Genomic DNA, 26,017 nt, shown 5'->3' on the forward strand with positions numbered 1-26,017 from the left:
ACACGAATTCGATCATACACTATTTATAAATAGGGGAACGATATCATATATAACAAACACGAACCGAATTCACTTATGCACAATTCGCCTTTGTGTTTACAAGAAATGGCAGTCAAATGCAGAATCAGCCCAACTGAACGCAACACGATAGCAGTGAAGATAAGATTCTGAAAATGTATTTATGTTTTTTATATTAATGAAGGGGAAACGCTTTTCGCCATAATAACGTAAAAACCCACACAATTCCAGCTATCGCTGTTATTGCAAATGCAATTAGATCGAGTTTACTACCAATTTATAACAGAATCCACTAGCCGAAACGCAGCTGGAAATAGTTTTTGTTTTATGGTAGTAACCCTCAGAAATGTGATTTAGTAAAATGTGAGCTAGTGAAAGTGTGTCTCTGCCTTTACGGTGTTGTTTATTCAGTTGCTACATCGCGCAGCTTTGTTTTTGTGTATTAAGCGGGCTTCCTCGTTTTGTAATTGTGCTTTATTCCCTAAAAATTAGTAAAATACTTAAAAGGTGTGAAAAGGAAGTGTCCTGGTGAAGACACTACAGATTCAGAGAGAAAAAGAAAAGCAATATCGATAAACAGAGGCGGACTGGGTCAAAAGTTCTTACCCGGGAAAATTTGTAGTGGCCTCAAAATCACACCGGTCTCCATCCTCTTCTGGCCTCTGGCCCACTGGGGTTTCCCCGGTAAGGCTTATGGCCAGTTCGCCTCTGTTGATAGAGAAAAAATATGAAATTTTGAAACACTGAGCGAAATTATGACCATGTGATTTGCACATGCTACTGGCCTAAATGAGGCAATACCAAGAATTACAAAGAATGCAGAGAAAATAAAAACAACTTTCATAGCAGGAACAACTCAAAGTGTAATTAAAATCCATTAGATCAAGGCACAAAGAATTGGAAGAGATGGAACGGCTGTCATCTGCTTCAATAGAAAATCAAACAAAAAAAAAGTTTGCTTACAATAGAAGCAAAAGCATTAGCAATATTTTATTATGTAATGGTCGTAATAAAATACTTACGTATTTTATTACGATTATTTATTGTGTTTGGTAATGTTCTGGTTACAAATGTGTGTTCAATCTTGGATGGTCGGCACCTAACCCTATTTTTCCCATAGGGCCTGTTATTTATATTGCACGAGGATTTCTAGGAACACAACTATCGTGCTCTATGAGGATTGACTGTACTATAGGTTCTGATACCTTGTTTGAGATTTTCATATAAAAAAAAAAAATTTTATAACATGATCCACTAGATACAGTCAGACCTCTCTTTAACGAACTTCCATACAGTGAACTTTTTTGATTTCCCCTTTATCATTACATCGAAAATAGTTTCTTTATCACAAAGAAAATTTCATATAACAAACTGATTTCGAGAGACCTAGGTACACATTTTTCACACCTCTGGCCTTTAGGCAATAAAGCTGATGCTGTCGAAAGCAAGAATTAAGAGCTAAAAGTATTAAATATTAATCCCTTTAGCCTTTAAGAGATAAAACATTCTGGCCCACCACGTCGTGGGATAGAAAAAGATGGAAGGTTTTAGGACAGGCCTTTGCCCAGCAGTGGGTCAGCAATGGCTAAAAAGAAGTACAACCTATACACTACTGTACTGAGAAGTCATGCTGGTCACCTGCTATCTAAGTGTCCACAGTCATTAGGAAAGATTAAGGTATATTCCTGAAGCAGACATTGGCTCTAGTCAACCTGTTCTTTACTCTAAGCATCCTATTAGAGAATTAGGAGAGAGTGATTTTCCTTTATCCTGGAAATTCTGTTGTTTCAAAGAAATGAGTCCTGCACGCTTTCACTTAATTTCACCTGTCTGTTTACATGGTAGGTACAAGTGGTCCCTAAAACCATTTTGTTTTAGCTGCTGTGCAAGTAACCTTACAGTGTGAAAGAGGAAATCCTTGACTGTACTGTGAAAAAGTTAAAGTGCTTAATAGTGTAGATCAAGGCGTAAAAAAAAAAAAAAGATTTAAAATTTGGTATTCCTGCCAGTAGTGTGTTAACCATTCTGAAAAACTCAGTTTCGATTTTCAAATTGTTTGAAGAAATGGGACCCAGCCGGAAGCGTGCAAAATTATGCCTATGTGAAGATTAAGCAGTTTTTAAGTGGATAAAGCTGATTCGAGATCAAAACGTGCCGATATCAAGGCCATTAATAAAAGTAAAGGCTACAGAGTATGTATCTTTTCTTGGGCATAAAACATTCCAAGCCAGTTCTGGTTGGCTGGACAAATTTAAAAAGTGCCGTGGCTTACTCAAAAAGTTATTTCTGTTGAAAGTGGAGTTCTAATCGAAAGAGACTAGAACCCATTAGAAAGAAACAGGTCTATTTTTTAAATGTTTACTGAATAAGACACTGACTTTTAAAGGTTATAAATGTTTAGGCGGTAAAAATAGTAAGGAGTGAATTATACTCTTGGTTGGTGCAAATATGACTAGAAATGAAAAACTGAGGCTTTTGGTAATAGGCAAAAGTAAACAACCCTGATGTTTCAAAGGAGTAAAGTTGTGGACTACAACTACAACAAAAAATCTTGCATGAACAAGTGAAATTTTTGAGCAGTGGATTTTAAATTTAGATAGAAAGATGACGAAAGAAAACAGAAAAATCGCATTGATTGTTGACAACTGCCTTGCCTTTGCTATTTTTCGGAGAAAAATAGTAAAGGCAGGGCAGTTGTCAACTATTTTTTTTACTATTTACTATTGCCTTTACTATTTTTCAGAAAAAAACAGATTCACCACTCCTTTGAGAATGGCTTAAGTCTGGAAATTTGTGGTGTCCCTATAATGTGAAATGCTGCAGCAAAGCTTCTTTTAAAACAGCATAGAAATTAGTTTCAATTAAGGATAGGGGTTATAAACAAGTTTCTAGTTTTCCCCTGCAGTTTGGATTGAATTGCTACTGTCAGGGCCGGCTTAAGGCACAATCAAGCGGTCCCCCGAACAGTGCACCAAATAATCTTGGGCTACTTCTGACTACTGTCAAATCATTTTCATGCAAATGTGCATTATGTTTTGAAAGTTCAGCATCTTTCAAAATGGTGGGACAGAACGAGAGTTCTCTACAGAAAAAGAAACAACGAGACCCTAGATTAAATAATTCACCACTGGACAATATGAACTGTGCTGTTGCCAACAACTGTACTTGATGTAGTTGTAATTTTTTTTAAACAAAAGAATGCCTGAAGAAAAAATTAAACCTCTTAGATAACAATCCAAATAACTGTTCTCTAGTAGAATACTATAAATTCTTGTCACTACCAGATAAACATCCTACAGTAAATTATTCTAAAATGTTACCAACCCTCCCAACATTCCCTGTAAAAATTAATTAGCGATAAACCAAATTACCATAAATCATTCAATAGGTGTGTTTAGTAAGCAGTGCAGTGAAGTACATTCAAATTCCTGAAACAAACACTTCATGAAATATATCTAAGTTCAATTCAATAATCAGTGTACTAGATGGATTTGCTGTACCAGAAGTAACAATTTAATAGCAAGGCAAAAAATTACACTGGGTTATCAATAGACTGTTCTCCCCACACCCAACTGATGTGAGAGTATTTCTTTCTTTTTAAGTAAAGCATACAAATGTAGCCATCGGGTTCTCAATGTAAGGTGGGTCCCTAGATTTCTGACCCCTGTGCAGAAGAAATTCAGAGTAGTGTTGTGAGGAGAATTTGGAGCTTTATGGAAGGGATCCTTAAACTTTCATCTCTAGAATTGTTATGGGTGATGAAACATAGGTTCATCACTGGTGTCCTGAGATGAAGCAAGAATCGATGCAATGGAAGCGCAAGGGTTCTCCCCAACCCAAAACATTTTGGGCACAACCTTCAGCTGGCAAGATTAGGCCACCATTTTTTTGGAATGCTGAGGGAATTTTGTACATTCTCCACTTGGAACACAAGCAGACAATCACTGGGGAGTCACATGCATCCTCTATTATACACCCTAAGGAAAGTCATAAAGGAAAAACGGTGTGGAAAATTTTCCAGAGGTGTGCTTGTTTATTTGTGGATTTTTTTTTGGTGTGTGGGCATCTATGGCCATAGTGCGCCATGCATAGGTTAATATTTATGGATCGAGAGTCAGGAAACTGATTTTTGACTAGCTAAAGGAGGATTTTTACCTTTCTCAAAACTGATCGCTTTGAGAAAGGTAAAAATTTTTGAGACATTTGTTTTATTGCCCAAAAGTGAAATAAGCATTAGTGGGTCTTCAGTTCAGTTGTGGCTGGAGTGAAGAGATTCTGGCTTTCTGTTGCAAATTTTGTGCATTCCACAAGGATATGCTTCACTGAAAGTACTGTTTTAGATAACCATGAGTAATATTAGTGTGACCTATTCGCAGACGAGCTAGTATTACCTCCTATTGTCGAATTGGACTGAAGCTTAATGGCCATTGCTCAAGATTTGGCTTGATACTTCAAAGCTTATTTTCAAGTTGGTTTTGCCATGTTGATTGCCACTGGTATATGCATTTTTCCTGTATTCCTGTATTATTCGTCTATAATCTTGATGTGGAACTCTCCCCTGTACATCGGGTGGTAAGCCAGCTGCTTTTGCGGCATTGTCCACTAATTCATTTCATGGAATTTCCATATGTCCTGGGACCCAACAGAAGTGTATGGTTCTTCCAAACTCAGATAAGGTATATAAAGAGTTTGTTATTTCTTTTATGACTGGGTGGGTGATATTCATAGTGTTTTCCAGTGCTTGAAGTGCACCTAGAGAATCAGAGAAAATTATACTGTTTTCAATATTGGAGGACTCGATATGCTTCAGTGCAACCTGGATTGCAATTAGTTCAGCAGAAAATATACTGAACTCATGTGGCAGTTGGTAGGCCAATGTTATGTTCGGAAAAACTGCGGTGATTCCAACGTGGGCGTCATTCTTTATTTTAAAATATTGGATATATATATCCAATATTTTAAAATAAAATAAAATATAAGCCAGTAGTATGGCAAAAACTGCAGAGTGAAAATTAACATAAAAATAACCTAAAATAAAACAAACGAACGGGAAAGGGAAAGGGAAAGTAAAGGTAAGACATAAACAGTAGCCGAAAAACCCTATATAATTTAGCACTTTAAATCCAATTAATAAAACCAATATAAAATTTAAAATAATGCCAATTACATACTGCTAAATTATTATGTAATTGGCATTATTTTAAATTTTATATCGGTTTTATTAAAACCGATATAAAACCCGTTCCCGTTCGTTCATTTTATTTTGGGTTATTTTTATGTTAATTTTTGCTCTACGGTTTTTGCCATACTACTGGCTTATGTTTTATTTTATTTTATTTTAAAATACTGGATATATCTTGGCTTCATATGAAGGATATGCATGTTGCTGCCTCTAATGAAAGCTCAATATTTATTTATTTATTTTATTATATTTTAACTTTTGTCATTATTTAAATATATATATATATACATACATACACACACATATATATATATATATATATACACACACATATATATACACACACACATACACACATATATATATATAATATTTCCCCATGTATAAGATGCACCTTAATTTTGGGGCCTGAAATTCTAAAAAAAAATGTATTACATAAAGTTATTGAACTCAAGTTTTATTCATCATAAATTTCATACAACTCATCACTGTCAAAACTCCCATCCATTAGCTTGTCCTCATCTGTGTCTGATGACGAATCACTGTCTTCATGTATTGCCTCGTCCTCAGTTCCATCTATGGCATTTGAAATGCCACACTTCTTAAATGACTTGACAACAATCTCAATCTTGATATTATCCCAGGATCTTTACACCCAGGTACAAACTTCTCCTATAGTTGGTTTCTTCACTCTTCCTGCTGGTGTCAAATTGTCCCCAGAAGACTTCATCCATTGGTTCCATTCGTCTCTCATGGCAGCTTTGAAGGGTTTGTTAATGCTGACATCAAGTGGTTGGAGCTGGGATGTCAAACCTCCAGGTATGACAAGTTTTGTTTTTTGCTCTGCAGCAATCTTCTTTGTATTTTTTGTTGTGTGCCCTGAACTGATCAAGCATTAATATGGCAGGTATGTGTAAGAGCCCACCTAAGTCTCCTGCTCCAAACTTTCTCACACCAGATCTTCATCCCATCCTGATCCATCCAACCCTTGTCATGAACATGGACAATCACTCCTCGAGGAATGTCTTCTTTTGGCATTGTTTTGCGTTTGAAAATCAGCATAGGATGCAGCTTGGTTCCGTCAGCACAACAAGCTAGAACAACTGTATAATGGCTCTTTTCATGTCCACTTGTCTTCACAGTTACAGTTTTCACCCCCTTCTTATCAACAGTTCTGTTACTTGGGACATCAAATTGAAGGGGGACTCTGTCCATATTTGCAATCTGTCCCAACTCAAACTGATGTATCTTCCGACATTGAATGACAAAATGATGAAATTCAAGGACCTTCTGCTCATAGCTTTCAGGCATCTTTTGGGCAAGTCTGGTGCACGTACGCATGCTTAGTCCATTCCGTTTCATGAACCTAAAGCACCAATTGTGTCCTCCTTTGAAATTAGCAACTTCTTTTTCATCAGCAATTCTTCTTGCCTCATGCTGAACCATCTTTGTTGACACAGGAATTCCAATTGCCCTTTGCTACTCATTCCATATCTTCAATTCCCTCTCTAAATCAGGCCATTTTGCTGACTTGCCTCTAATGGCCTTCTTCTGCCGTGGCGTTTTCACTAGGGTTTCTTCTTCCCGTAGCCAGTCTCGGATTGGTTTCTCAGTTGGAGAAGGACCAAACTTACGTTCAGCAGCACAATATTTCCATTCACTTTTACAAACTGGATCACTTTTAACTTGAATTCAGCATTGTACGAAAATCTTTTCTGAGCCATTTCTGGGCAGAACGTGGCAAAACGTAACCTAATATACTGGTAAAAAGTGCGAAACAATGAGCACAAAGACAACAAGCGTAAAAAAGTGGGAAATGCAAGTAAAAAAATCTACAACCACTGTATAAGACGCACCCAGTTTTTAGAACCCATTTTTCAAAAAAAGGTGTCTCTTATACATGGGGAAATACGGTATACACACACACATATCCTATTTTCAGGCTAAGATAAGGAATTAAATCAGCTAGTGAAAAAACCTTTTTTAGAGGAAAAAAAAGAAATCAATGAACAAAATAAAATTTTAGAGTTGTTGTGAGCTCGGAGTGTATACTTCATCACAGCAGATCTTTTTAAACCAATCAACAGCAGCCTAGAAAACAAGGTGCTGAGGATTTCAAGGACTGCTGTGAGTCATAATGGAATAAGTTCCCAGACATGGGCTATGTTATGGTAACTAAAAGCAAGAGAGTAAGAGTTGGTGCACGTATACTTGCATGTACACCAATGCTAGGGGTATAGTAAATAAATTTGATGAATTTGAAGTGCTGGTCAAGACATCAGAGGCAGATATTGTTGGAATATCAGAGACATAGTGTCACACAGATATAAGTAATGCAGAATTGGAATTTAGGGAGTACAATGCGGACAGAAAGGATAGGAAGAGAGGAATTATACTGTTAGTTAAGAAACACAAAATCTAAAGAAGTGCATCCAGTTGACACGGGTGGACAGTACAATGCAGAATCAGTTTAGTGTGATGCAGGCACTGGGACGGCAGGGATGAGAGTACAACGAATAACTGTAGAGAGAAATATAATGGGCCAGTAAATCAGAATGTCTTACAATGGGATATTAACTTCCCAGATAGTGACTGGAACTTGTGGGTTGGTCACTCGTACACTAGTAAGACTTTTGTGAACTTATTGGATGATTGTTCTCTACAGCAGCATGTTTGAGAGGCAACCAGAGAGAGTGATATTCTTGATCTGATTATCAGCAGTATTATTCATGCATTAAGAATCTGCAGATAGAAAAACCGCTAGGTGGCAACGATCACAGTGAACTCATAGGGGATTTACTTAAAGATGGAACTACAATCAGTGGTAAAGGGAAGGGTTTTTGTAAAAGGTGACTACAGTGGTCTCAGTTTTAAATTCTACACAATGGGAACAACTGATAACGTTACCAACAGCAAATTCTAAATGGGAAGACTACAAGAAATAAATTTTGAAAGCTACTAGGATTTTCATACCTACTAAGAAATACTGTTCAAGGTTTAGGCCTAAATGGATGTCAGATAAACTAATGAGACTTGTGACCAAGAAGAAAAATGAATGGGATACATATAAATTATCAGGTGCCACAGAAGCTTATGGTAGATATAAACTAGTTTGTAATCAAGTCACAAAGGAGGTTAGGCAAGCGAAGGCAGATTACGAGAAATCTTTGGCAAAGGATGCAAAGAAAAACAGTAAAGACTTCTTTACTTATGTAAACTCTAGAAAGGAATGAATCAGATTGGTCCACTTGATATCGATGGTTCGACTATTGGTGATCCTGCTCGATAGCTGACAAACTGAATAAGTATTTTGCATCTACATTCACACATGAGGAATTTAGTAAGGAAGTGGGTGCCAGAAGCATATCAAACTCTAACAGGTAGCTAATGATTTTGTAATAACTGAGAGAAAAGTGGAGAAGAATTTATTGAAGTTAAATATAAGAAAGGCACCTGGGAGGATTGATGGAATCTATCTAGTTATATTAAGCAAAGAAAGTTTTTTTTTTTTTTTTTAAAGGAGTATTAGCAACTAAGGCCACATTGCTCCGGTAATATGCGGTGGTCATTCCCTGACCTTTCCGCATCCTCCGTATTTAGTGGTGATGGGCTTGAACTCCAGTCTAATCAAGAAGCGTGTGCTACGCACTGCTGCTTCTTCCCCCCTGACTACGGAGGCGCCTAGCAAAGAAAGTAAGCAGACACTTGGCCATAATTATGAGAGCATCCTTGGATTCAGGGAAGTCCCCCTGGACGGGAGATCTGCAAATGTGTCCCCAATTCACAAAGAAGGAACAACGGGTGACATGAGTAATTACAGACCTGTTAATTTAACTTCTGTTTTGGGAAAATAATGAAGTCACTGGTTAAAAAAGAATTTCAGGATCATCTAGACCAGTGCTTCTCAAACTATCTGTGGTGAACAGAGACAGAGAGTGGCAATCAATGGACACTGCTCATCATGGACAGAAATTTGCCTTTAGCCAGCAGGTGGTTAATTGCTGGAACAAACTTCCATCTGTTGTGGAAGTTGATAGCTTAAATAAATTCAAGGAGGAACTGGACAAACTTTTAGAGGGAAGGGTTGTGTGAATTTTTTTTTTTTTTTTTTCTGGCTGATGCTACATAAGCTCATATGCTTGTTTTCTTGCCTCATATGACTTTATTACTATGTTATTAGTGGAGTCCCCAAGTGTTTGGACCATTGTTTTCTATATTATCAGTTGTATTGATGAAGGTGTAACCTGCTTAATGTCCAAGTTTGTAGAAGATACAAAGGTTGGCAAGGTTGTTAATAACAGTAATAATGGTACACTGATTTAACAGGATCTATAAAAGTTGGGCACAGAAGTAGTTACTGAAGTTTAACATTGACAAATGCAAAGTACCGCATATAGGTAGCAGTAACCCCAGAGTAAAGTACCAATTGTGTGGTACTACACAGGATAGTGGAGAATGAGAGAGACCTGGGGGTAACTGTGCACTCAGATAAGAAGTTTCTGAGCAATGCAGGCAGGCTGCCAGAGCAGCTCATGGGGTCTTGTCAATGATATACAGGAACTTTTCTAGCAGGGATAAGGAAGTGATTATCTCTTTGTATAAGGCAATGATCAGGCCACACCCTGAGTACTGCATATAGTTCTCGAGGCCTCATTTTAGGAAGGATGTAGAGCTGCTAGAACAAGTACAGAGGAGGGGAAACAAGACATGAGGAACTTTTATAGGGTTTTTTTTTTTTTCACACTACGGTTGTGGGAAACCATAGGTGCCGCTTGATCCTAAACACTATGTGGCTGAGTTAGCTGGCCTCAGCCAAGGTTTGCATGGCTTTCCCTGCCTAGAAATGTAGAACTTACATCCTGGAACCACCAGACAAACCCAAACAAATAGACACAATATAATGATGCTTTGTCTACTTAGGAGTGCTGCTAAGATTTATCTATACAACTAACAGAAAAACTGGAAGTGTGTCTTCCATCTGTCTGTTAATTGTTTGAATAGGAAAATAAAGGACTGCACACACACATTTCTTGTTCACCTTAACTCAGGACAGTCACCTTTTCTCAAGAATTTTGTATAATACCATAATATATTCGCACTACTATAATAAATCCCATAACATTTCGTCGGTTGTATATTGTACATCTATTTGAGTCCTCAGTCCGAAGCAGCTCTACTCTTTTATGCTTTTTTTTTTTAAGTCTGCAATGCCCATATAACAAAAATTACTTATACTGATTTAGAGATGCCACTAAACAAAATGAAAAGTCTGACTCTGCCAACAATGGTGACCTGCTAGAGATGTTTGACAAAACCCCATTCTGTATGTGTTCCACCTGTAAAGACACTGCAAGTGAATGCTGTTTAGCTGTAAAATCATTATCCAAGATATCCAATCTTTGTTGAAAAAAAGTTTATTTGTTCCATATGTAGAGCAAAGAACTGTTCTGCTGATGCAAGCATTGGATCCAAAACTAAAGATGCACATGAAGCAAAGGAAGCTGAAAACTTAATGATGGAACCCCATGAAGCTGGACAAACTGAACTAAACAAGATTGTCGGGAGTAATATCTCTGAAGATACAATTGTGAACAACTATATCATGTCTATTAATGAAGTGTGTTCCCAAGAAGCTGCTCCAACTGTTGCTACTACAATTGGTCATAATTCTGTAATGATCCAGCTTACTGGTATCAACCTGTACAAAGGTAATAATGATATATACATAACCAGTCGGGCTGAATGCCTGAACATATCACCTCTTTTGAAGACACCACCAAAGTATATAAAAAGTCAACCCAAACCAAGTGCCAGATGTCACAAGATTGTGATTCCTGTATGCGCTCTCCAGTTCACAGGACTCATCCATCTAATCAATCCTGCTCCCACCCAAAGTCCCTAGTTACAACTAGTAGGCTTAGTTACAATTGATGATCGGCACCTGATAATCTAACTCATTCAGGACAAAATTCTGCCTAGGTTACCAACACTGCCAATGAAAACTACAAAGCAGCCTGCATTCAATGATTCAGTTGGAGTGTACTTTACCTTGCATTGATGCAAGGTGTAAGTACACTCCTCCATATTGTCCCAGTGCTACATCTCACTGTGGTTTAAGGACTTCCTGCTGGCAAAGAGTTCAAGCCCACTACTTTTGATAACACACTATGAGGAGATCTGCAAAATATCACTGCTACCAACCTGTCGCATCTCACATACTCCAGTAAGGAACAGAGTGCCACCCCTCTTACACTCTTATCACGTAGTCTGCCATACCTCTATCAATCCTCGTGTCATAATATAACTTTTGGAACCTCCAAAACATCCAGTCTATCAGCAAGTCAACCAAATAGGACATCAGAAGAGAAAAGCCTGTTCATCTCAAGGTTTTCTCCTAGCACTACCTCACAAATTATTGAGTTTACCAGGAACTAAGATCAAAGAGGAGGCTTGCTGGCTGCTTGCCAAGTGAGCATCACATGCATCTTATAGTATACTCTGTTCACAGAACAGTTTTGATGCTATTTGTCATCCTGCTATGTGGCCTATCGGTGTGCTGGTTTGTCCATTCTATGCCAACCCTAGGAGGCCACCCTGCTCTACTCTCCACGAATCTTAAAACTGGTGTCACCACACAAAAACAACAAGACTAACTGAAAATGGAATTCCAGCTGTTTTCTGCGGCCATACACCCCTGTATATATATCATCCACTCCCAGATTTCTTCCATCTGCATCACAAGATGATGCAGATGGAAGAAATATATGTTACCACTTCATCATCCCCTCCAGAATAATGGCAATATTAGACATAGAGAGCCAACCAGAATTTGCATAACACATTAAAATCCATTGGTTATCTTCTTTCAAAATATGCTCAGAGCCTTCAAAATAAGCTTCATATCCTTTAGCACATCCTCCTATCACAACAGTATGATATTGTGTATATTACGGAAACCTGGTTGGTCTACCAGACTGAAGAAATCATTGATGTGGCTACAGCATTTACATCTAGATCTGATAGAAGAGGAGGCGTGTCCATACTGTACAAGTTAAACTGTTTTACTGTAATTATTCAAGATTAAATGCATCAAAATGCCATATGCTTGATTTGTGGAGATTTTAATCTCCCTCAGCAATTGGACAGTCTCAGAAAATACTAACAAAGGATCTTGAGGTACTAGAATGGCAAGTGTCATAAAATTCCCAACCCAAGGCCCCAATCAGCTGGAATTCATCTTTGCCTCAAAGCACACCTACCTGTTGCTCCTTCCAGAAACACACTGTGATTTGACCAGATACCAGTGACATTACTTCTTCCTGTGCCCTTGACGAACTTAAAATAGCCACTTCCCAAGTATGGCAAAATTAGTCACAACTACTTGAACATCCAAAAATATATCTTTGCTGCCTCTGAAATTCTACTGTATGTGTTAACAACTTGTCCTCCAGATCTGGCTGTTGATCTGCTCACAAGATGGCTTAACACCATTATGAGATATGCAGCCTCAAGAAGGGTTACCATTACTTCTAGTTCCAATGTGTGGTGGACACCATCTCTACACTATAACTTAAGCAACACCTACATGCCATCTGGAAGGAGACCGGCAATCCACTCCACAGGGTAAACTATTCCAGAGCTAGAGCCACCTTTAATTTTTCCAAGTCGCAAGCCGTCAAAAACTACTTTAGTACCATGTTGGATAAGAAGAAAATTCTTTATGTGAATGTTCAGTCAAGCTACCCACTGAATCTTAACCATGAGGAGTGGTTTGCAAATGTACTCAACAATTTGCAGGTTCCTAAAGAATCCATAGCTATTATCAAACAGCAACTGTTAAATGCTATCAAAGCATTACTGCTCTCAGATACTGCTGGTCATAATAAAGTGCCACACTTCATGCTAAAATGCTGAAGTCTGTATATTCTGATGTCTTATTAACAATCTATAATACTGTGATAAAAGAATGCTACTTTCCATAGAAATGGAATATTCTGAAGTAATGCCCATTCCAAAATCCAGTAGATCACCATAAATCAGTCGCTACAGGTCCATATCTAAAGCATCTAATCTATTTAAGCTTTTTGAAAAAATACTGTTACTAGTTTTTTCCACTTACTCCCTGAGATGTCTCCCCAAATTCATTATGCCCTCAAGCACAAATCCACAGTCATCATCCTCCTATCAGCATCCTCAAAAAGTCTACACATTCTTCATGTAATTCTGAAATTGTTGCTATGTACCTTGACATACAATCGGCATTTACACTGTTAATATGGGGACTCTTCTCCAGCAATGGGAAAAGGTTCTTTTAGGTTAAAGGATTTGCACTGCATTTCGTCTGCTCACTCCTGACCTCCAGTTATACACTTTACAGCTGGATGCCAATCATTCTCTCGCTGTGTCACTGCTGGCATTTCCCAAGGAGGAATCTTCCCATTTACCAACCTTTACAGGGAAGAGTGCTTATGCTATGCTGATGACATCAAATTTCTTACTACTATAAGTCCTACACATGATCATAAATTTGTTACTAACAGAATAAACAATATTCTCAGCAACTTCTCTGACTACCTGGCACAATTGTTATTGATTATTAATCCTGCCAAATCTGCCACCATAGTTTTCTCCCTCAAAAAACAACCTTCACAGATAAGACGATATCTCAATGGTGTTCCCATTCTACAAGTGACTCAACACAAGGATCTGGGGGTAATATTTGATCCCAAACTTAATTTTCATGCCCAACTGCAGTCCATGCATCGAACATTTAGTCAGCGGAGATGGACTGCAAAGCACCATCTGCTTCATGTCAGAGATAAGGAAACGTCACTCAAATATATTTACAGGATGATTCACCTAGTACTGTTGTATGCCACAGAAACATGGGCTGCTGCCCCTACAATCCTATGACTGCTTTTTGCAGATGGTACTGGATTCTGAAATTGCTCAACTTCAAGCACCAGCTTCCACCTCAAGTCAGAACTACAGAGTTGGCACAGAAACTGAGGTATACAAAGGCTACACCATAAGATCTATGCAAAAAGACTGTATGCCAAAGTGAAGATGATGATAGGCCATATCAGCTTTCCAAACATTAAGTTTTATGACACTGGAGGATCCCCCTTCACACCCTAAGGGGTTCACCAACCCCTTAGGTCAAATCTGGATCACCTGCATAATGGAGACAGATTCCTGCCTGCTCAAATGCTTCAAGCTGCACAAGGTCTGGATGCTGATCTGAAACGCTTTGTGGAGGTTAGCAAATATAGGAGGGTTATCCTTGCAAAAATGGTGCCTGTGATTTTCCCATAACTCTGCAATCAATGATTTAATTGGAACCTGTGCACATGCAAGAGCTTGTCTCTCTCTCTCTCTCTCTCTCTCTCTCTCTCTTGTTACTTAATTGTATATAATTTCTGAACACCGTGCTTTTAACAGATATCTCTGTATTATCTTGTATTATTAGGTATTCATAATAATTGGCAATGCTATGCTACGCTCATCATAAAACACGTAGAACATCATATTTGTAAAACTTTAGCTGTATAGCTGTGATGGGATATATGTATATTTTACTGGAATATTGCACATACTATTGTAACTATACAACTATAAAATAAAGATTCTACTATAACTATTTTAACAAAATTTTAATTATAATACATCTAAATTACCACTCTTGCACCACGTAGAATTTTAATATATTTTATTTAGGTGTTACCTAAACTAATGAACATTGAGTAATGTTTCAGGTATCTTGCCAATACCCATCATCAGACCTTGCTGCTAACCAATTCCTCCTGCTGGATGCTCAGACCTAAATGGGCCTTAAATTATAATATATTTAAATTACTGCTCTTATACCACATGGAATTTTAATATATTTTATTTAGGTGTTACCTAAACTAATAAACACTGAGTAACGTTTCAGGTATCTTGCTGATACCCATCATCAGACCTTGCTGCTGACTGATTCCTCTTGCCGGATGCTCAGACCTAAACGGGCCCTTTTAAATGGATAAAAACCACATAACGTCCTTCTCTAACCATATTTTAACAAAAATTATAACAAAATAATAAAAATATTTCCAAGTTCCAGACCATCTGCTGTATTATTAGCATTTTATGAGTCATTTGAATGAAATTAATTTTGATCCAAAATTTAGAAGAACAAATTATTTTAAAAGTCCAATTTAGTTCAATTAATCATATATGAAATGCATCAAAGAGAATGGCATGTAAAGTGTATCCCCATAATAAATATGGGTAAGAAAAGAATAAAGAAATTTAAAAGCATTTGTTTGAAGAAATGTGCCAAAAATTACGTTTTTCACATTTCTAAATAATAGTGCTTCATATGCTTAACCCAATAGTTCTATGTCCTGCCCCCCACAACATGCAATGGTATATTGTACAAACATCTTTTCATAAAAAAAAAATAATAATAATAATAAAATAAAAAGATGTGTGTAAAAACGCAGTGTGAGATGACGTATTTCCTTTTCCAGTTAAGAAAATATTGTTTATACTCTGTTACAAACACCAGTTCACAATTAATCGTTTTAATAAGTATTATCAAAACAATATATCTTATTTAGCATAGCTCTCAAATCAGGACACACACTATATCCTACAAGACAGGCCTAATCACAAGCTCATTACTTCAAAGCCTCAATTTCTTCATTTCTTGTCTTTTGTTCTACAAAATTTCGCATAAACCAGTGGTTTGCAAATGGACCACACTGATGTGACAGCACCCATAAATTTTTCATTACAACCTTTCTTCACAAGGAATATAAATTTATAAAAATGAACATTCATCCCCTTCCCCATTCACAGGGTGTGTTGTGCAGTTTGAAAAACCTCTACTACAAGCAATCACTTTATTTGTAGCGAAATTTTGATACCACACGTTGTAGATCATATTAAAACTAGATTTTTGTATTAATATATAAAAAATAAAATTAAAGATAAAAATAAACATTAATGTATTGAAAAATAAAAATTAAGATATATCGCAGCTACTGTGCTGCATTTCTGAAAGTACTGTTTATCGAAACTCAATTAAATAAATTAAACAAAGTGAAAATTACTAATCTTATATTGTTAGAAAAGTGTGCCAGAACTTACATTAAGCAATGATTTTCTTTAAAAATAATTTTGAATGATATTAATTACAAAAGAATTCAGTAAAACCAAATGATATACTGGTTAATGTGGAGATAAATGTATGTAAGAGTATTTGTTTCAAGTATTTTAATGAATTATTTAATTTTTATTTTAATTATTTTAAAGTACAGTCAGTTATGCTATAATGCAGTATCTGTTACTAAAAATCTCCACATTATGGTATTTGCGAATTAAAAACAACAGATCTTATAGGAAAAATAGGGATGGGGCAGAACACTAAAAAAAAAAAAAAAAAAAAATGTTCAGCCTGTTAAGTAAAACACTAAAAAAAAAAAAAAAAGTTATAAACCCAATAAAATTGCTAACACAGGTTTAAACATATCTTAAATTTCTAATAAATAAATAAATATGGCACTTTATCTTGACAAAATAATACAAATAAGCAATCACTAACAAGCACAGGACACACAAATTGCACAAGTGAGACAAGTTTACAAAGCTTAAAAAATAGGAATGAAGTGAATTTATTTATTTGTTTTTTGTATTATTCAAGATTTCATGGAAGGGGAAACATTTCACTATAATAACCCACAGAATTCCAGCTATCGGTATTATCGCAAATGCAGTAAGATCGAGTTTACTACCTATTTATAATAGGTTGCACTAACTGAAAAGCCCAATAAACAGGGAACTGCAAATCGTGTTTATTGTTTTATGGTAGTGACCTCCATAAATGTGCTCTGCTCATGCTATTACACCTCACAAAATTTCTATTCAAACAGAAAAACGTGAGCTTATGAATACAGTGAATGAAAACAGTGTCTCCAACCAATACAATTATTGTAAATGGGAAATATAGCTCTCACACATTTGATGTTTTTTAAGCTTCATAAACTTGTATGTATCATGCGCAGGTTGCTACGTTCAGCTTGGTGCCAGGTTTTGCACATAGCAATTTCAAATTTAGCGGGTTCTCTCACTACCGTTAATTTATAAAATGCAAACATTTTACAATAAAACTGAATTATTGAAAGAGCGAATGAGTAATCATTTATTTTTGAAAGTTATACATAGTAATGTGAAAAAAGCATTAAATGAGAATTTCCAAAATACAAATTTTACAATAAAACTTACTGATACAGAGAATGAGCAAACATTTATTTTTTATAGTTATACATAGAAATGACTAAGCAGCATTATATGAAAATTATTGCAAAATATCACAACTAAATTTAATAAATATTTAGAATTAATTACTCATTTTTTATGAACAGGAGAGACTGCTTCTACAGGGATGGGACACACTTAAATAGAAAGGGTGCAAGAATGTTTGCTGATGCTATCGAGGCAGTGTTAGGTGAGTCGGAAAACTGCTAGATTGGGGGGACACAAGGACTAATAAATTAACAGCAGCCACTGGCAGAGGTGAAAGTGATTCTTGCACTGCTTCTATTGGAATAAGCAGCAGCTTGGAAAATAAGATGCAGGATATTTCAGAGACTGCTGGAAGTCATTGCGGTACAAGTAAACACATGGGTTGTGTTAGGGTAGCTGAGAAAAAGAACAGGTGCATGTATACTTGCGTGTACACCAATGCTAGGAGTTTGGTAAATAAATTTGATGAATTTGAGATATTCCTCAGAGCATCAAAGGTGGATATTGTTGGGATATCAGAGACGTGGTGTTACACAGATATAAGTAAGGCAGAACTGGAATTTGGGGAGTACGTCTACAGAAAGGATAGACAGGACAGGAAGGGAGGAGAGGTTATGCTATTAGTTAAGAAACACATAAAATCCAAGGAAGTGAAGCCAGTCGACATCGCTGGACAGTGCAGTGTCGAGTCAGTTTGGTGTGACATAAGCATTGGGAGATCAAAATTGAGAGTAGGAGTGTGCTATAGGCCTAATGACTCTGATGAGTATAATAAGAAACTGTACAGGGAAATAGAGTGGGCCAGTAAATCAGAGAGTCTTATAATGGGGGATTTAATTTCCCAGATATTGACTGGAAAATTAAAATCCCCCATCATAAGACTCTCTGTGGGGTTGGTCACTCACACGCTAGCAAGGCTTTTGTGGATTTATTGGATGATTGTTTTCTAAATCAGCATGTTCGGGAGGCAACTAGAGGGAACAATTCTCTTGATTTGATTATCAGTAGTGATTCTTCATGCATTAAGAATCTGCAGATACAGGAACCACTAGGTGGCAGTGATCACAGTGTGCTGAAGTGGGATTTACTCAAGGAGGTAACTACCATCAGGGGTAAAGGGAAGGGTTATTGCTTTCATAAAGGCGACTACGATGGACTGAGACAGTATTTAAATTCTATACAGTGGGACCAACTGATGATGTTACCAACAACAAACTCAAAATGGGAAGCATTCAAAGAACTTATCTTGGAAGCTACTAGGCTTTACATACCAACTAAGAAATATTGTTCAAGGTTCAGGCCTAAATGGATGTCAGATGAACTAATGAGACATATGGCAGAGAAGAAAAATGCATGGGATACATATAAATTAACATGTGACACAGAAGCCTATGATAGATATAAGTTGATCTGTAACCAAGTTACAAAGGAGGTTAGGCAGGCAAAGGCAGATTACGAGAAATCTTTGGCAAGGGATGCAAAGAAAAACAACAAGGAGTTCTTTACTTATGTAAACTCTAGAAGGAAGGGAATGAATCAGATTGGTCCACTTGATATCGATGGTTCAACTGTTCATGATCCTGCTCAGGTAGCTAACAAACTAAATCAATATTTTGCATCTACATTCACACATGAGGAGTTATTCAGGAAGGGGAATGCCATAGATGAAGTAAACACTGGCAGTGATCTAGATGAACTTGTAATAATTGAGAGTAAAGTGGAGGAGAAATTGTTGAAATGCACAAGGTGCGCTTGTGCATTATTGCTTACGGGAATAACTTTGATAAGCTTATTGTTACTTGTGTTGGGTAGTATGCAATCTAGTCCCTCAGAAATAACAGAGCATAGGAAATGTATTTTTGGCACAGGAAGTCTTTCAATTACTCACTTGAATGTAATGCTGAAAATTTTGTACCGAAATACTGGTAAAAAGTAAAGAATTGCCGGTAATTTAATCGAGGCATGTTTCCCACCATTTACCGGTACTGGTAATGCAATCCCTATTTGTGTTCACCTAGTGCTACTCGCTGACGAACATGAGCGCATGAGGCAACACGAAAATCATATTATACTCACATTGTTCCCTAATATATCAGTCGCATTGGAGCAAATTCGCATTGCAAAAATGCATGTTATAGCAGAACTGACTGTATATTATAACTTATTTTCCACCATTTACTGGTTCACTGGTAAACAGGTTACTGGTAATGCAATCCCTATTTGCATTCACCTAGTGCTACTTACCAAAAACTTATTTTCACTAAAAATGAAGGAGTAAAAATTCTCCAATAAATTGTATCTTCCATGAATGCAAAGAAGTATTTCATTTAATTAATAGAAGAACCTGAAACTGTTAAATATGCCTTTCAACCATCATGTAAGTATTTAACTATGTAACACATTTCTCACTATCTCTATAGTTAAAATGTATTTGCAGAAGAAAAATAGGGGAAAAAAAAAAAATATATATATATATATATTTTAACAGAAAACGATTTAATTTTTAAATTAATATTAATAAAAAATTAAAAAACAAGGATTATAAAAGTAATATATAACTACTGTTCAAAATGGGGGAGAGGAACAAAATACTTACGATAATAGCCTTCAGCATCATCCCAATTGTCAGTTAAGTTTGGATTTTCTTGACCTCTTGAAGACATTAGCTGTAAGGTTCCTGGACTCTATAGAGATTTATAATACAGTATTACCAATTAATTCCCCATAATTTCTTGTCACTTAATACTTTTTTTTTAGGTCAGAGTGGTAAAGTAAACTATTCTTATCATGAACTAAATGTAAATGAATAACAGATATCGTAATGCAAATGAAACACGAAGCAACCAGAATTTAACTAAACCTATTTTCAGAATTCAAATAGGATTAATTTTGATATGACCACAAATAGTACATTCATGGCAAATAGTATGACGTTCATGGCATATCATTCCTCATTAGATAAACATCTGAGGATAGCTACATAGAAAAGAACTGTGAGAGCGGGAGCATTTCAGTAGATGGCATGGCACAAGTTATATTCAACTACAGAAAATACAGTAAAACCTCATTGATACAATACCAGTTTAAGCAAAGTTATACTTTATATAAAGTATATATCATTCCCCTTCAAAAGGAATAGGCATTCTTATGTTAAAATATTTTTTTGATACAAAATGTGGTTAATATGTATTACAAAGTTAATGTCTGCATCACAGATAATAACCAAACTTTTCAGTTCAGTTTGCACAAGGCATGCTGATCATGCTGCAACACTGGAAGTACTTGTGCTTGAATGACCATGGTGTGTTCGTCCTGAAGTGCATACAAAAAATTTATTTATTTTATTATGTGGATGCCCACAGCTAAAATATTGAATAATTAGTGCTATAGCTGTGGGCATTCACATAATAAAATAAATAAATTTTTTGTATGTACTTCAGGACGAACACACTATGGTCATTCAAGCACAAGTACTTCCAACGTTGAGTTATTCTGCACACAAATGAAATTTTCACGTTTTGAACTGCTTTTATTCTTAGTGAAGTAAACATTCAAGTTCGCGACAAGAGTGTAAATTATTCCTTGTTTGATGTCCTTGTTAAGATGCTGTTCAACATAGATACAAAGCAAAAATGAAATGATTTACACATGGATACTAAACTATAAATCATTAGAGTTGATAAGATGGAGCACACCAAAACAGAAATTCAAAAGCAATTTAATATTCCTTTACGAACATTATCAACAGCGTTAAAAAAATGAAAAAAAAAAATAGAGGATGCTTCTGAAGCTGGAATGGCACTAAAAATAACACATGTAAGTGGTGCAAAGCATAAGGATCTTGAAGAAAGACTATCGGAATGGTTCCACCAGACGCAGGCATCGAATTTGCCAATATCAGGTCTCCTACTGCAACAAAAGGCTGAATGTTTCACACTGAGCCTTAGTATCAGTGATTTTAAGTGTTGGCTGTAGTACTTTAAAGAGTGAACCAACTTATTAGTCTAATAGTCAACTTAATATCTGCAGCAAATCTGGAGGAGTTGACACAGAGAAAATCCAAGATTTGTTGGAATCTGCAACTAATTCTAGGCAACTATAGAACAAAAGCCATTGTCATTGTGGATAAAACAGGAGTGTTGTACAAATTGTTTACAAAAAACAAACAAACTTGCTGCTTGTAGTGAAACCTACCATGGGGAAAATTGAGCAAACAGACAGTGAGTGTGCTGCCGTGTACTAATGTAAATAGCACTACAAAGCTTCATTCCCTAGTCATTGATATCATTCCCTAGTCATTGATAATCTTCTCAGACAAGATGTTTTAAAGGAGTGACCACTCTACCCTGTGAGTGATCACTCACTGTGAATACAAGTCAAATAAAACAGCTTGGATTGTCAATAAAATTTTTCAGTCATGGATTATAAAATTGGATAGAATGCTCATGCAGCAAAGAAAAATTCTGACGATCCTGGATCATTTGCTGTATTCTATTTGGGCACTAAAGCTGTCAAATATTAGATTGCTCTTTCTGCCTCCAAACACCACAAGTCTCATGAAGCCACTGGATCAGAGTATCATTTATAGCTTGAAGAAAGCCTACAAATCCCACTGCATGTGTTATTCGATCCACCACCTTGGAGATAAAACAGTGCTGTCCCAAAAATGTAATATATTAGATGCCCTTAAAAACATTGTATGGGATGGCATTTCTTTGCCAAAAGTGAACTGTCAATAAAATTGACAATTTTATTGACAATAAAATTGTCAATAAAATGGGGGGGGGGGATTACATCCTTTATCAAGAAGGATGTAGTCCCCCCCACTCCCAGAAGATGAATCTGGCCATCAACTTGAGGAAACATGAACCTCCAGGAAGAATTTCAAGATTATGTGCATGTGGATGACACCATTGCCACCACAATCAACATCAGATCTATTAAACACTCAATATGTTGACAGAAGTGAAGATAATAATAAAGTTATTCAAGATGATGATAAGCTGTGCACACATTATCTAAAAAATCCAATGCCCAAAATGCACTGAATGTGATTGAAAATATACTGGCTTTCAGCAACGTTAGCAACAAGGTGCTAGTAGCCTTTGATCAGATTTTTACGATTGTCAAGAACAGTTAAAAAACAAAATGTGGTCAGAAGTTGGATTATGTTTTTAAGACAGACAATGTAAATCTCTTGGTTTTAGTTAATGTTGAAGCATATAAACTAATTAGTGTTTAACCAATGAACAAGTATTGGTATGATTTTTTTTTTGCATAACTAAACTAATTTTTATTTTGCAATTCACAATTATGAGTACCTTTTACTGCTTGCTTAACCTTTAATTAAATTCCTCCATTTTGTACGAATCCTTAACGTTTATGGCAGAAAACCTTAATTATTTTAACTAACAATTACTTTCAAATTTTATTTTTTTATATATAGTTCTTGTTAATTGTGAATTCAACTGATTTTAATTTTTTTAGAATGAAGGTTTTTTTCTTTTATATTCACAAATATATATTAATTCTATTTAATTTTATCAAAAATATGTGTAAAATGGCAAATTAAGGTTTAATTTGAGTAAATTATGAAATAAAATTAGAAGGATGATTTTGACATGTTCATTTCACAAGCCTCATTATTACAAAGTGAGAATTTTTCCTGTATTTTTACTAATAAGCTATGCTGCGCAATTTACATTCAGATGTGTTAAATGTGCACTCCATAATGATACACATGTTACTTAACTCAGACTTAAGGTCTTGTGAGTTTTGGCTGATACAACAAACCATAAAGATCCAACTTCGTGCTCACTGGGGAAACTCTTCAAGCAAGTTCTTGATGAGTGTAGTAATATGAAACAAAGAGTAATTTCTCTGGAGGGATTCAGCTGCATTAGGATCTTTTATTGTTTAGAAGATCCAGAATACTATTAATCAGTCACAGAACATGTTTACAGCTGTGCAAGCAGCATCAGACATTATTCAAAATCTTATAAGACTATGACAAAAGTTACTGTGATATCACATGATTACTAAAGGATAATTAGTGGCGCCTCCATAGCCAAGTGGGCAGGAGCAGTAGAGCATAGCACACGCTTCTTGATTAGACCGGGGTTAGAGCCCATACCCACCAAATATGGAGGATGCGGCAGGTCAGGGAACGACCACTGCATATTCCCAGCCCGAATAAAGGGTGAGGGTTGGCGTCAGAAAGGGCATCCAGCCGTAAAAATTGCATGCCAAAACAATAAAAAAAAATGCTAACCCCACATAATAATGGGAAAAGGGCGAGGGAAAAAAAAAAAAAACTAAAGGATAATTAGTAAGAGCTGTTCTTATGCATTTTGGCCAGTGTTGAAGTTCTAAGGATTTAATGCATTATTTATCAGTCCAAAGAATTTTCTATGATCATTTTGTGTTATCTTGAAGGTGTTCCAGATATTAAAATTCAAAAGGACATGTACTGGATCTTTATTTCAAGTAGTTACTGAAGGAAAAAATTTTTGTATAGGTAGTAATTTCCTCAGGATTATTTACAATGATTTTGTGCAAATCTACCCATTATGGAAAAGCTAATGTAATACAGTTATGTGTATTACCAATGCATATGTCTTACTCATGACAACATATTAGCATAATGTCATCGAAAATTACCTTACTACAATCATAACCAGAACAGGTAGGATGAATCTGAAGGTGTATAAAGCACATCCAAAGGCATTCTATATAGCTGTATAAATTTATGTATCAAATATATAGTTATATACAGTGTATAATACCATCCAGACACAAAAGTGTACTATATCTACAGAGATATAGGTAGCTATAATGGCAGTAATTGAACAAAGCTAGTTGCAAAAAAAAGTTCTTTTAATTCAAGTATTATAAACATCAGTGTCAACTTTGGTCTATATAACAGTCTGAGTATATTTTCTATCAACTCCTGGTAGGTGTCAACCAGAATTCTCCTCCATTCCTCCTGAGAAAAACAGCTGTAGCTGCCTAATCCAGTGCTCCAATTCATTACAAAATGTTCAATGGTGTTGAATGTAGGCTCTGAGCTGGCAACTTCCACTTTTCAACATCTGTCCACAAACCAGACCCGCATGTAATTCTTGTTGCTAGGAATGTTTTCATGCTGATACTAAGGGCCAACTGCTACAGTACTTCTGTAGTCTATGTAGCACTTAGCTGTTCAAAATGTCCAAGTGGTTTATGGACTTCATGCTACCACAAATGGACCAAGATTGAACCAGCTGAAACAGCCCGATATACAGTAGACTTTCAGAATAATAGCACCTTCGGGGATTCAAGATGCCGTTATTTTGATTTTTCCGTTATCTAGAAAGTTTTATTCTTAATATATTTAATGCAGAAATAATAAGGCTAAATAAGAAATAGAGAGATTAAGAATGCAATTTTATTAACTGGACATAAGAAACAAACATGTTGACAAGCCAGTGTTATATTCTGCAATTAATACACTCCTACTTACGCCGTTCTATTTTCTATTATTATATCAAGTTTGCCACTAAGCTTTAATGTTCTTAATCATACTTCTTTTCTTCTCTGTATGAGGTTATTAACTTTAGGAGCCATAGCGAGGGTTTTTTAATTTAAAATAAAGTTTTGTAAATTACAGTCTGGAGACTAGGCACCAGTGAGGTGATCTGATAGAGGTGTATCAAGCTTTGAATGGTTTGAGCATGCTCAATGCTGATGGGATTCTTCCTCTTGCTCAGAATAATCACCTGAGAGGGCATAAATTAAAATTGAGGAAAGACAGATGTAGGATACACGTACGGAAATTTGCCTTTGGCCAGCAGGTAGGTAGTTGGTTGGTGGAACAGACTTCCATCCCTTGTGGTGGAAGTTGATAGCCTAAATAAATTTAAGGCTCAGCTGGACAGGTATTTCAAATGAACAGAAGGTTGAAGTGGAAGTGGTTTTTTTTTTTTTTTTTTTTTTTTTTTGACTGATGCTGCATAAGCTTGCTTTCTTGCATCATATGCCTCTACTAATGCTAATGTAAAACAGTGATATCAGTACAGAATTCACTTTCAAAATGGCAAATTTAAACAAAAAAGTAACCATGTGATTTGCCATTTTGTGGAAGCAGAACCATTAGACTCACAAAAATTCACGATCAAAATTATGCACTCTGACAGGAAGCACTTTTTGGGCAATATCCACACCTAAACACATCCGTCAGAAGGAAGCATTGTGTACATTGAGTTTCACTCAGTGTACACAATGCTATTGGGTACCTCCCCAAATGCAATTTCACATTGATGACTGTGATATTGGCTCATAATAACTGCAATAATTACATCAACCCATACATATGAAAAAATTTTAAATAAAATTAAATTAAACACAGAATAAAACTTTATATCTGAAAGAGACATACATATAAAAAAAAAAAAAAAAAAAAAACTGTGTAGTTAAACATAATAAAAATAATAAATAGATAAAAATATATGACTATTACGGAGTTGAAAGCAATAAAAACAATGCTGAAGC

The 26,017-nt window shown here is 36.0% G+C and overlaps 1 protein-coding gene across 6 annotated transcripts in view; it reads right to left on the reverse strand.

Moving 5' to 3' along the window:
* Positions 1-26,017, reverse strand: part of Prp4k (Pre-mRNA processing factor 4 kinase) — a 301,728-nt gene that overhangs the window by 108,751 nt on the left and 166,960 nt on the right. For all 6 annotated transcript variants that reach the window (XR_016547202.1, XR_016547200.1, XR_016547201.1 and 3 more), the window contains one exon: positions 20,085-20,172. Coding sequence is in view for 3 of the 6 variants with exons in the window: in XM_090377695.1 (XP_090233821.1) it covers positions 20,085-20,172 (88 nt within the window). In the remaining 3 variants the exon portion in view is untranslated. The remainder of the gene's footprint in view (positions 1-20,084; positions 20,173-26,017) is intronic.

The sequence above is a fragment of the Mastigoproctus giganteus genome, chromosome 7 (genome assembly GCF_048544385.1).
Source record: "Mastigoproctus giganteus isolate SK-2022 chromosome 7, ASM4854438v1, whole genome shotgun sequence".
NCBI classification, from domain to species: domain Eukaryota; kingdom Metazoa; phylum Arthropoda; class Arachnida; order Uropygi; family Thelyphonidae; genus Mastigoproctus; species Mastigoproctus giganteus.